General features: G+C 41.5%; 1 protein-coding gene across 5 annotated transcripts in view; it reads right to left on the reverse strand.

Annotated features, from left to right (window-relative positions):
• daam2 (dishevelled associated activator of morphogenesis 2) overlaps positions 1-13,138 on the reverse strand; it is an 89,828-nt gene that overhangs the window by 14,112 nt on the left and 62,578 nt on the right. For 2 of the 5 annotated variants that reach the window (XM_019254092.2, XM_019254093.2), the window contains exons 6-18: positions 10,247-10,580; positions 9,429-9,539; positions 8,824-8,927; positions 8,195-8,261; positions 7,894-8,011; positions 7,609-7,747; positions 5,833-5,856; positions 5,216-5,274; positions 4,853-5,037; positions 4,132-4,434; positions 3,822-3,929; positions 2,481-2,510; positions 168-274 (exon numbers count right to left, since the gene is read on the reverse strand). In XM_019254092.2, coding sequence (XP_019109637.1) covers positions 168-274; positions 2,481-2,510; positions 3,822-3,929; positions 4,132-4,434; positions 4,853-5,037; positions 5,216-5,274; positions 5,833-5,856; positions 7,609-7,747; positions 7,894-8,011; positions 8,195-8,261; positions 8,824-8,927; positions 9,429-9,539; positions 10,247-10,580 — 1,689 coding nt within the window. The remainder of the gene's footprint in view (positions 1-167; positions 275-2,480; positions 2,511-3,821; positions 3,930-4,131; positions 4,435-4,852; positions 5,038-5,215; positions 5,275-5,832; positions 5,857-7,608; positions 7,748-7,893; positions 8,012-8,194; positions 8,262-8,823; positions 8,928-9,428; positions 9,540-10,246; positions 10,581-13,138) is intronic. The other 3 variants (XM_010736392.3, XM_019254094.2, XM_019254095.1) reach the window with 3 other exon arrangements.

Raw genomic sequence — 13,138 nt, forward strand, 5'->3', positions numbered from 1 at the left:
GAAGCACCTGCCTCAAGCAGCTGAGTTACAGCTCTTACCCCTGGCCCAAAGGCTGCAAATTTACTTATTTCGGGTGGCATCCCCACAGAATTATAATCAGATTAACAGATGATAATTAGTTGTTTACTGATGGTAGCACAATTAATAATTGTGGCTGGCACCCGTACTTTGAAAGCAGGATGATACAATTCTGTGCACGTCTTCCATCGATGACCGACAGCTCTTTGACCTTCCGCGTGCTGACGTATATATCATCCATAGAGCCGGTTTCTTTCTGCAGAAAGATGAAGACAAAGAGGCAGGTTAACTTTACAACATAATTTCACATAGAAGAGTGCTCATATAAAAATGGAAAGACTGTGAAATGAGACATCTCCTCCTCACATCTGTTTGACATCTTTATCTTGTTGAGAGATGACATGACCCCCTCTGAGCATTTAACAATGCTTTAATTTGGAGCAGACATTGGAAAAAAAAAAAAAAAAAAAAAAGCTCAAAAGGACCGAGGCCAGTTGTTGCAGTTTGATCAGTGTCACTATCAAGTGCACACTAAAAGGTTGCACTCCAGCCAAATACTTTATTTGGCCTCAGGTCAAGTTCCCTGACCTGTTTTTGCAGGCACTGACTACGAATGTTAAGTGTCACGCATCAGTTCTCAGAGGCCATAATGCATGTCTCATTAGAAAATTTGAAACCGTGGAGTGAAATGTGGAAGGTGTATAAAAACATATCAAAAAAACTGTGGAAATATTCACAAGTTCATGCCAAGCGAAAAATCTAAAGCGAGTCTTGTGAGAGGAGATTTTCTTTAATGAGTCACCACTACAAACACATTCAGACGGGTCTATAAACCTCTCAGAGGACAGGAAACACTGTTCAAAACTTGGTTGAGGCCAGTCAGATATTTTTGTTGAAAATGTAGAATTAAAAATCCACCAAGGGGAAAAAATACGTTTGAAAAAAAAAAAAAAAAAAAAACATGGGGCTGCATGTTAAACACTCTATTTCTAGTCTGAGTTGGTTTGCTCCTTGTCAGAAAATGTCTTTTTTGAGGTTGCTGACTATGACGTATGTAAAACAGATGCGGCTTGTAAAAAAAAAAAAAAAGTGTCGTTTTTCCATGCATGGGTTGACCAACGGTGCACCAGAATGAGGTTGGCAGCGGGTTAGTCGGACAACTCCCATTCACTGCGTCTGCCAAAACTCCCTCTGCCCACGCGCTAAAGGGAATTTTTGCCAGCTTATGTATAGCATGTGCACTCAACCTAATGTAACAGGAGACGAGCCCTTTCATCTTTTATAACAGTTATTAAGTGGCTCGATCAAAATGTGGTCAGGTGTTTGGGCTGTTTTTCTGTTCAAGGCAACATGGTTGTGAACATGTGAACAAGTGGCTACATTTACATTTAAACTTCTCCTGCTCACTTCATGATGATTAATTATGACAATTAAGGGAATGAAAGATGATGATAAAGGTAATCAAAACAATAACTAAGATGATGATTAACGCTGCATTTAAATTGAGGTTTTCTGAACCTCTAGCAAGGAGAACCATCCAACTGTACAGCCAACCAGCTACGTAGCTTCTTCCATTTGCTGGACTGTATACTGTTGTTTCATACAGTGGTGAAAATGATGTCTTTAAACCTGCAGTAAATTATTTTTAACTACGTGCAGGTTGTAAATTCAATGCTAAGATATTATCACCTTTTAGCACTGGCGTGCACCATCATATATTGGACACAGAGCAACATTAGCATTCATTTGGAGCTGTTTTTCTGGTGACATGACATAAATAAAAGAAGATTTTTTCTCTCCTTTTAGCTCTGTTTTTGGTCTCCACCATGTCCCGAGCAAAATATCTGGCTCTTTAGCTGCTAAACACTTCACTACAGCAGGTAGTGTACCGGTGCTCAGGTCTTCAGGCGCTTTTTATAGTCGTCAGTCTTATAGGTTTTTACAGAACAGTGGTCTGCACAGGTGATATAGCTGCTTAACTTGTGATATACACACATAAGAGCAGCTCCAAAGAGAATGCCTTATGTTTGTTTTCTTCTGTTTTACTGTGTATGATTGTGTGTTGGGTTCTGCCAAAAATGTGGGTGACCTACAACTCAGTACTGTGTGTTGACACACACACACAGAGCACTGAAGCTGCTGCTCACGCTACACCTCCCATGAAGACACGGGGTGAGGGGGACTGCAGAGTTAGGTGTTAATTCTCTGTTGGTTTGTCACTATAGGCAACCACGTTAACACTGCACATAGTCACCTGAGCTCTTGTAAATACTAAAATATTCATTGGAGCTTTTACAGTAATGTATAGAAAGAGTGTACACATCCTGTAACCAACCACATAATAACACATTTAGTATACAGGTAAGTGACTTCTCTGGCTGGCTGCTGCATTGCAGAAGAGAAGGTGGAGCAGTGAAGGTGGGTAACAATGGGATAAAGATGCTGGAAGACCTTTAACTTACCTGTTTGAAGGATTGGTTAGTGAGCAGGTCCTGCCCAGGCAGTCGGAGAGTGCAGAGAGACACAAAAACAAATTGAAAACACATGCAAAGATTAGCACTTCAAGCAGAGAAAAAAAAGTGGTGGCTAGAGCAAAGAACTACAACTATGCACACTACAAGCTGAAGCTGGGGAGGCTTCTGTAGGGGAGACAATCGACTGTCCAAGTCATCAAAGGCTCATGAGCTGCATAGGTAAATAAAAAAAGCTTTCAAACTCTATTTTTTAACTGAATTTAATCCTAACCCTTATTTCGATTGCATCTACATCTGTGCTGACCTGGAAAACAAGAACATGAAAAATGAGTGTGGGGAGATCTTGGGTTTTTATGTAGCTATATCCATAGAGATCTGCATTTAACTGTTTCCCTGTGCCAGTAAAAACCTGCTCTGTATAAATAAATACCCATGGTAAATCACTGTCAGCAACAACCTCAAATGACCCATTACTCTTTAATAAAAGCCTGAAAAGAAGCGTTGCACTTTTAGCTGTCAGAAGGCTTTTAAGCGTGGAAGTAAACTGCATTAGAAAAAGGGATTAAACGATGCTAATGCCTCTGTAAAGTTAAGTATTGCTCCTCTGTTGAGCCTTAAAGACCTCGCTTTAAACTGTGATTACTAGAAACTCGTTAGGGCATATTAACATTCCACTTAAACCCATTAGCGTCAGTAAAATATATCAATTTATACAACTGCACACACTATTATCACATGACAAGTGGTGTGTAATTAGTTTGTAGCACTGAGGGAAGTAATTGCTATGTACTGTATGGTATCGCCCCAAAAGCATGCATGCTACAATTATCCTATTAGTTAGTCCCTGGTTCAACAAGGTTTACTCAATCGCCTCTTTATTTTAGTGCTCCAGTACAAAGTTTCCTGTATCGTGACTCCTCGTGACTTTACTGGTGTTGACTGTTTTCTCTGTGTTGCCCTTTATTCATGAGCCCGTGAAGACCTAGTCGGCTCCCCAATTCTCACACATATGCTTTGCAGACACTAGGGCAAAGCTTGAGCTCTGTGGCATCTCTACAATAAGGCATTCAGCAGTGAACAGCTGCTCGCGTTAGCCTGGAGCTGGACCCTTGGCACTCTCAAGAGTCCTCTTACAACATCCCATCCCTCAGCACATCACACACACGCTCTCACTTTTAAACACACGTTAGAGAATCAAGGCAACTTCAAATGCAACTTAAAAAAAGAACATGAATAAAATGGAAAAATCTGTATTGATGATCGCCAAAACAAACACACACACAGGCAGGTTCCAAAAATACTGTGTCACACTTGCTAACAAATCCAAACCTGCTGTCTCTGATAGGCGGAAAACATCTTCTCTATGTCCTTGAGGTCAAGAATCTTGAAAGCTCTCAGGTCATCAATGTCATTCCAGATGGTGCCATTGATCATATTCTGAAAATAGTAAGAGAGACACGAGACGTTAACATTTAACAAGAAAGATGAACAGATGTTTTGTGTGATTACATCATATCGAAGGGCATGTTTTTATACTACAGATCTGTATGGTCATAATGCTTTGATGTGAAACTCAAACAACCTTATGTTTAACGTTTTAATGTGTTCGTCAGAGCAGATGTTCCCATTGTTCTCTCACCTCTCCTAGTTTGGCCCAGTTGAAGGACTTCAGGGGATGAGACGGTTGAGGGATAGACTTGGAGCGCATGGTGCTCGCCGAGTTGAACGAAGAGGGAATCGGAGGAGGCGGGGCTCCGAAAATGGGAGGGGCTCCCGGTGGAGGAGGCGGTGCTCCAGGTGGAGGCGGAGGTGGCGGAGGAGGCGGGCAGCTGAATGGTAGTGGGGGTGGAGGTGGAGGAAAGCCGCCCATCATAGGTGGTGGAGGTGGAGCCACGGGGCCGCCAGGAGGCGGAGGAGGAGGCGGGAAGGACACGTTGCCACCCTGATGGAGGGGAAAAGATTCATTTATTGTTCTGAATAATATAAAACATTCACATTAAAAAGCTAAATGTCATCCAAAATAAGAGTAAACTTTCCAAATAAACAGCTAAAGAGAGCTACGTTGCACATGTTTTTTAAATGTCATGCCCAAAACAGAAGCAAATATTCTTGTTTATCTTCCCTTTCCACCAGTGTTTGAGCTAAGCTAGACTAAACGTAACTTCCACCACCATCTGTCGTCAATGTAGTGAGGCATGAATATCGATCTTGTTTAATTTGTAGTAAGAAAACAAACAAATATTATCCCCCAGCATTGTTCAATTTTCTTTCAGTAAAGAGAGAAAAGTGGAGGAAAATTTTTCATTAAAAAGACAAATATATCATTATTGTAATGTAGCATTAGAGGCAGCACTGCTCACAGATATGTCATTGATCCGTAAGGAAAGGTCCTGGACTTGCTCCCTGGCTGAGCGCAACTCCACTCCCTCACGCTGGAGTTTGTCCTTCATCTTGTTCAAAGTCTTCATCATGTCCTCCTTTTCCTGGGTCTTGGTTTCACACTCCCGCTCCTTCTTCTCTAGTTTACCTAGCAACTCTACATGATCTAAAGAGAAAATGAAAACAACGGTGCTTGTTCATATGATGTCAATTCAGTAAAATGCAAACAGGAAGAGGTACAGTGAAACAAAAAATGAAAAGACAGATTGATGGAGAGAAAATGCATTTGATGATGCATTTTCTCTTTCAACCTGCAGAGTGCAGTGTGTCAAACAAGTTCTTACCTTTCCTGAACTTCTCTGCTTGTTCTCGCCATTGTTTCACCTCATTCTCATTGACCAACCTGTGAAGCAGGCAGACATAAATAAGCACATACACAAAAACAGACTGAAACTGAGCGCAGCTTTGCACAAAATGCCTGCACATAGGGGTCAACTGCAGTCCAACCAACCAAGTCAAGTCAGATCATTTTGAGGAAATTCAAATCATTGGATTGGAAATCCATTGATGACTGACAATCATTTTTTACTTCTATTTTTGTGAGAGAAATTAAGATTCATAACCTAACATTGACTGGCTTACTGCAATTCACTTCCTTTAAGCTGCATAACACAACATTAGTGCTAAAATAAATCCTGCAGGGCTGCAATCTATTTCATATGCAGAGTTATAAATTTTGGCTCAGCTTGAGGTTAAACAGGGTTACACTGATGGTCTGATATAAATGTCAGTTCAGCTAATGTGAGAAATTAGTGTTCCTGATAATGAGGCAGTCGCGGCGACCGCACATTGGCGTTAAGTTAAAAATAGGATAGTAAGATGTTGAACGAGAAACGAAAAGACGTCAACAGATTATGTTTTGAGGAGTTAATTTAGATGAAGAAAGTTTGGAAAGTGAAACCTTGAGCATTGGTGGAAGCCATGGCTAGAGTTGAGAGGAACAGACATGTTTCAGTGTCACTAAGCATAGAGTATAAAAACAAACAATAAGAGAAGGAAACACTGAACAAGGAAATCGCTGAAGCACAACTGCCAATAAGGATAAAGTAACTGTGGTAATGATTCACACTTAAATGCTTGTAATCAATTCACACGTGGAAATCCACAAGGTAATTTAAAAGCAAAGTGGTCATTAATCAGATTTAGGTCTTCTTAATGCTTGCGTTAGTGAACGGGACTGTCTGAACTTGATTACAAAGTCAGAGCTGCTTTAATTACAGCTTAAGCTCCATCTCATTAAAACAAAAAAAGACCCAATCACTTTATTGTTGACTAACCAAATAAATACCTTTACAAAGCTGTGGAAAAAACGTGATTTGTACAAGAGTGTTAAATTTGGTACAGACACACGTGTGAGTAGTCAAAGCAGTCGTCATGGTGACCGCAGATGATGAATGACTTTGTCTCCCAGTTGTTTTAACAGTTGTTTTAAGCCCCCCCTTCCCGATCTGAGGTGCATGCGGCACGGGACAAACTCTACATTTTCACCCGTTAACCGTCAGGGCCTCCGGCATGCAGCCAAAACAATGAGGAAAGCTCAGTTCATGCACTCTCTTTCCAGGCATAATTTACTCTCAGAGAGTTTATGGAAACACAACAAGACTTTGGCAATAATGTAAAGACAGGGACAGGTTTTGACTGCAGTGATGAATCTGCAATGGACAGTAATGGACATCCGGGCTTAGATGCAGCATCCAAGTTCACTTTCTGTAGGCTACTGGAAAGAATTACGCTCAAGTGAGCTGATTGCACAAACAGTAATGGCTGAATTAGTGAACAAAGTAGGAGCTAGAAAGGGGCCAAGGGTTACCGCGCTACATTTTTATGGTACTTTCACCGCTTAGACTAAACACATTCATCAGCGACGTGAAGCTTGGCTTGGAAAGAAACTGAAAGAAACTGAAGTTTACTGGCGGGAGAACCGCACACCAAACTGTACTGTATGAACAAAGCCCAGAATGCCATCTTTTAACACTACCTACACTCAGCCTTTCGCTCCTGAACACAAGTGCGGATTAGTTTCAAAAAGTCGGTGAAACACACACCACAAAAACCAGCAGATGTCAATGATCATTTGAAAACCAATGTCTCTGAGCGACAGGGTAGACTGTGCCCATGATGACATACAGAAAACATCTACTTCCAAGTCAAAAGGCTTGGTTTTCCTTTATAAAATGATTTCTTCTCTCTGTTGTCTTCTACATGAAGCCAAGTGACTGCCTCGCTGCACCTAAACACGGCTGACTCGGCCTGCTTGATGGGATTAGAGCGATTTCCTTTTGATCTCCGTCGTTCGCTTTCATGCCAATTCATGCTCTTCTTCCGATTCTACTCTGACCTCCTGCTGCTACCTTCACTTCACCTCACCTTCCTGTGTAATCACATTCTCCACTCCCATAACTGGCACAATAGCTTCAAAATACAAAAATAAACAGAGCCAAGGCAGTTGAAACAGATCATATTACAGCCCAGTCTAGTACTTCCCTGCCTTCTAACCTCAAACATTCACCAGACATGTTGATAGAGTTGTCAGATGCTGATTGGGTGCTTTACCCACAAGATTTATCCAGTGTGACATCTTAATATTCAAGTTCAGAGATAGAAATAGACTGTATAATAGCTGCCACGTCTGCCCTTGTGTGACATGACTTGCTTTGATCTAGGAGACTCCACTTACATGCGAATGATGTTCTTGACACTGAAGTTGTCCAGAGGGGCGGCGTCGGGGTCTTCTCCCTTGTCGTCCTGTAGGACTAGCTGTTGAAGGATCCTGTCTAAGAGCTGCCAGTGCTGCAGACTGCCACCGCCACGTTTATCTGACAGAAATAGTAAGGAAGGTCAGAAATGTTCAAGAAATGTTGTTTTCAGATAGTGGTAATGGCAAACAATCTGTAAACCATTTATTAAATCCTGTATTCACATTCACACATTAAAGCTTATAAAAGGTCATGTAGCTACTCACAGGGCATCTGCAGGCAGTGTTGGAGGATGGAGAGGAGGTTGGGGTAGGCGTCTGTGTGGCTCAGCTTCTTCTTGATCAGCTCAAACATGGCACTGGCACTCTTAGTATCTACATGGGTCTATTAAGACACACACAAAAAAACACACACTCTTGAATCACTATGGTATTAAGTCTGACCATTTCAGCTCTGGCTTTAGAACTTTGGATCATTTAAGCCATGAAGTACAGACGCCAAAGAAGTGACAGACAGTGATAGTTTGACAAGAAAATAGAGGGTTGTAAAGCTGAAGAGGTTACTCACCATATCAAATCTCTTGGCCAACTCTGAGTCATCCTCGTTTCGCACCATCTCGAAAAAGTCCAAATGCCTGGACAGAGAGAAATAACAGTCTGAGATTAAAGTATTTACTGCACCTTTAGTCCTGGAGCCCAGGCCTTCTATGACAACTCAAAAAACAACATACAATGATTAAATCCTAAATAAGTCGGTTTTAAAACTGTTCAATCTAAACAGTTTGTTTAACAAGGAGTCAGCCCTCTGTGGGATCTAATTGTTTTTTTCACCTCTGAATGACCTTTTGGTAAACACAAAGAATATAAATGTATTTATGCATAGCACGTATAACTTATATTCCCTGATTTGGTGTAATAAAAATACAGTAATTTCAGTATGTCACTTTTATAGAATGAGTAAGCCCAGTTTGTGTCAAAACGGGAGGATTACCACTTTAATACTTTATTTTACAATATACAATATTTTAATCTAAACAAAAGAAAATAAAACATTCACAGAAAGGGGTTAGGGTAGGGTTGATTTTATTTATATATATATATATAAATATGATAAATATATACATATACATATATACATTAAGGTTGAAGCACTTTTCTGAGGATGGTAATCACTGACCGGGTTTTTCTGACTCTCACCTGTCCAGAGTGGCGTTCTCGTGCTCTCTGAGCTTGTCGATGACCGGCTGGATGCCTAACATCAGGAACTCGTACCTTAAGTGGAGGCGGAACTCAAGGTTGTCCTGAAAAATAAAAGAACACACAATAAGAGAAGATGATAACATTTCTCTGAATCCATAAATTGTAATAATGGGACAAAAGATACATCAAATGGGGAGTAAGTAAAAATCTCTGCATTCTAAAAAGCATTTGAGCCGTTGCGAAATTATCTGGCGAAGTTTGTTGTTGAGAATATAAATGAAGGGAGGACTAACTATGGGACTGGGAAACAGGTATTTGTGGCTTTATTAATTCTGAGAAAAATAATAACGCTGTGCTAAATTTATATGAGTGATTAGTGCATAAATGAAATAATACAAACACCCCTCGAGAAATGAGGCTTTACATTGATTGACATTTTAAATATAAACGTAAGCATGTGTGCTAAAATATTAAATACTAACACGATAAATACAAATTATTTCCAGAATTGTTTTCCATATACCGAAACTATTTTCAGCCAAGTTTGGCCTAGATTTAATAGCATACAGTATACTCCAAAGGGAATGGGTGTTGATGCTGACCTCCCCAGCTCCAGCATTGAGCACAGCGTTGATGAAGGACATGATGGCAGTCTTTAAGTTGACCTCGTCTCTGTAGCGGCCTGTACTCTTGTCCAGCTCATTCAACAGCGTCTACATGGGCAGGACAGACAGGAAGCATATTTCAACGCTGAAATCATCAGATAGCAAGTAAAAGTCAGAGATACGAGGAACATGTCCCCGAGCTGAATCCTGATTTATCAAAGCCGGGTTGTTCTAACAGAACGCTAAAGAAATTTGGGTAACACTGGATCACTGTTCTCACTTCTCACACCCTTTGTTCCCTTCTCACACTGACCCCCGACATACTTTTGCAGCTTAATCATAACTCAAACAAACATTAAAAAGGCCTTGTAAGTTCAGCATCACTCAGCTCCTGTGGTGTTAGGCTTAGCCCAAGGTGGCATGATTTACCACACACCCCGGGCAATGTGTGAGATGTGGATTGTTGACTCAGTCCTGCTTGTGACTAAAGCACTACACATACCCTGACCCTCCATAACTCTGGATGTCCTCACGTGCCTTTAATGTGGCCAGAGTGTTGACTTAACCTAAGGCTAACAGTCTGAGGTACTGCAGCACGAGTCTCCAACTTATCAAAATGACCACAGCTTGATTTATATGAGCATTACTCTGAAGTATTTTGTCTGCCCTTTCCCATAATCTCTGTCTGCCCCATGTCTCTAGCAAAAGCTCCCTAAGGATGTTTGTACCATGAGATGTGACCACAATTCAAATAACAGTGACAGCTGTTTGCCCCTTTAGCACTTTTTCTAAAAGATCACTTCAGTTTCCCTCACCTGAAAGCGAGTCCGCTCAGCAGCGTATTTCTGGTAGTGTGCCATGGCCTGCAGCACTTTTTTGTGTCCGTCAGGCACCAGGCACACCGCCCCGAGAATTTCTAGCACCGCCACTTTGGTCTTGATGTTCTCTGTCCGAAGGCTCTGTGAGATGGTGTTGATGCTCTGCGGGTGGGCCAGGACGTGTGCGCGGCCCTGGGAGTTGTTCATCAGGGCCTTGATGCAGCCAATGATGGAGGTGTGGATGCGGCTCTCTGACGTCTCGTAGTCCATGCTGCGCAGGAAGTTGAGGAGGCAGGTGAGGCCGTCGAGTTCGATGAAGCGTGTGACGAACCTGGAGAAGGCGAGAAGGAAAATTAATACACTAAAAGATGAGGGCAGTTCATGGTACTTGAAGTTTTTTTGTTTTGTTTTATTTATTAAATAAATTTGTATTTATAAAAACCTATGCTGTGACGTCCTACTGGCCAACCATGAAGCATGTTGCTGGTCCAGTTGGGGAACATTCACCGTCTCTCTCAGCAAATAAAGCCACACAATGCCCAAAATATTATTATAACATCATGTGCTCTTCCAACATGGGAAATAATAATGAACTCAGATAAATCATTATTGATTTATTATTTATCTTAAACAGTGGTGTACTGGTGTGTGATGAAGTGGGTATGGAACATGGAAGTCTACCTTTACACATTCAGCTCACCCAAATATGAGCCACTTAACTTCTGCTGCTTGAGGTGTGGATTTTTTTTGAAGGATTAGCATGCCCAGGAGGTAGACTAAAAGAGGCATCATATCCTTTGTCTTATGCAGCATCCAGCTCCTTAACAAGCCCTGATCCCATAGTATGAATCTGGCACAGTTTCCCAAAATGGTTCTTTTTATGATGTCCATATGATGCCTGTGTTTCTTTTTTTTATTATGCACTGTCATGTATTGTAAGCAAATTCCTCTGTAGCCAATAAAGGTTTCATTCATTCATCATCAACTATGTAATGCCTTTGCCATCCTAGGAAAGAAATGTAGCTGTAGCAGAACACTACTGAACATCAGAGGTGATTTAGATGTCCAACGGTGACTGAATAATAAGTAGGTATACTTTGGATACTCTGCACTACATCACTGATTATAAGGCTACAACAAATCACGGCTGAAGATGACATCTTCAATCCAAAAACCAATAATTAAAAAAAAAAAAAAACTGATGAAGGCAGTAAGTCTTCACATTTGAAGTGTGAGAAAAAGCAAAAGTTTGGCTTCAAAAATGGCTCCATCACAGCTGTTTGATTCATTTTCAATTAACTAATTGATTAAAGATGTACTACAGTGATTTAGTGTTGTACTTTCATAAAGGTCTGGGACTCACAAGAGAGACATATTAAAGAACAAATCCAAAGTTTTTGGGTGGTGTTTAGCTGAGTGTGTGCGGGGTTCAACCTGTGCCACTTTTCTCATTCCCAGCTTTCCTGTCACTCTTCAGCTATCTCTGTCAAATAATCTAAGTTGTTATCTTGATTTTTAGTCACCGCATCCTACTATTCCCATGATGCAACCAACAAAATTTGTTTGTTAAGACCCTCTCTGCTCTATGTGGGCACTCCCCTGAACTTCATAACTTCAGTTTGTAATGCACTTCTCCCTGAATGACATCATGAGGCGTTGCTGAATGGGTACACCCAGTGAACTGAATGACACGGCAGGACATGTAAACATTGAGGGACCTCACGTCTAGTGAGCAAACTATGGGCCGTATTGTAAATGACCTTCAGTTCCCCACTCAATAAAAATTCCAGACAGGCCTCATAGATTATGTCAAACAAATGAGGGCTTGTATGAGAAGCAAAAGAGGCAGAGGGAGAGGAGACGAGGAGACAAGGAGACAGGGATGAACACAGGAAGAGAAAAGACGGATGAAGTCAGAAAGTGGAATGGACAGTGAGGAAAGTGGGAGAGTTGAGATTTATAGCTACTCAGTGTAACAGATACTTGATGTTTTGATGTCAGAAGTTCCATCCCCTCCCACTCCTGTCTTGGCTCGGACACACGCGGAAAAAAAGACTCCGCAAAAAATGTAAATCATCCAATTATTACCCTATACATTGAGGCCATGATGAGGGATCTTCCCGTGCTCACACACGATCAGCCCTAGATTTCCAGAAGATGCATACATAAGCACTCACACAACACACACTTTACCTGGCATGACCAGTAAATCTCTCAAAGAGGTATAATCCCCTGATCTCCAGCAGCGCCTGGATGAGATCAAGAAGATCATACTACATGCATGCGTGCATACACTCAACCCTCCTTGAAAGTGCACTGAAATCATACAACACACACACACACACACACACACACACAACCTTTCCGCAGACATGTGCTTCTTGTTTCAGCACAGACGCTGCAGTCTCGGCACCCACTCAACACAGAGGTGGCGAAAAATAAATCCAATATATTAGATATGACTTGATTCAGATGCAACACAGACACTGGAACTCGAGCAAGGCAGAACTGATCCAACTGTTAAAGTTACACATCTTATATCAGTGACAAGTCTTTGGCCGGCGGAGAAGGGAGCAATAGCCATACAGGCCACCTCAGAGGTTTCATACTGGAAGAGAAATTAAGCTGAACATCCTTGTGATTAATGTATGGAAAGCAGAGGGCGAGAGATGTTGTTCTTGGAGTCTGGGTTCAAAAAGGTGGACGAGATTCAAGGCTTTTGCTCGCTGTCTCCTTTGCTTCGCTCTGGTGGTTTGCCGATAGCTTGCCAGAAACACGTGCACACATCCTATGCACCATAAACCTGCGCAAGTGTGTGTGCTCGTACAGGGGGACGTAGGTATGCATGCGCGAATACACATGCATGGCTCTTCAAAAGACTTTCAACAA

Source organism: Larimichthys crocea, chromosome XXIV, assembly GCF_000972845.2.
Source record: "Larimichthys crocea isolate SSNF chromosome XXIV, L_crocea_2.0, whole genome shotgun sequence".
NCBI classification, from domain to species: domain Eukaryota; kingdom Metazoa; phylum Chordata; class Actinopteri; family Sciaenidae; genus Larimichthys; species Larimichthys crocea.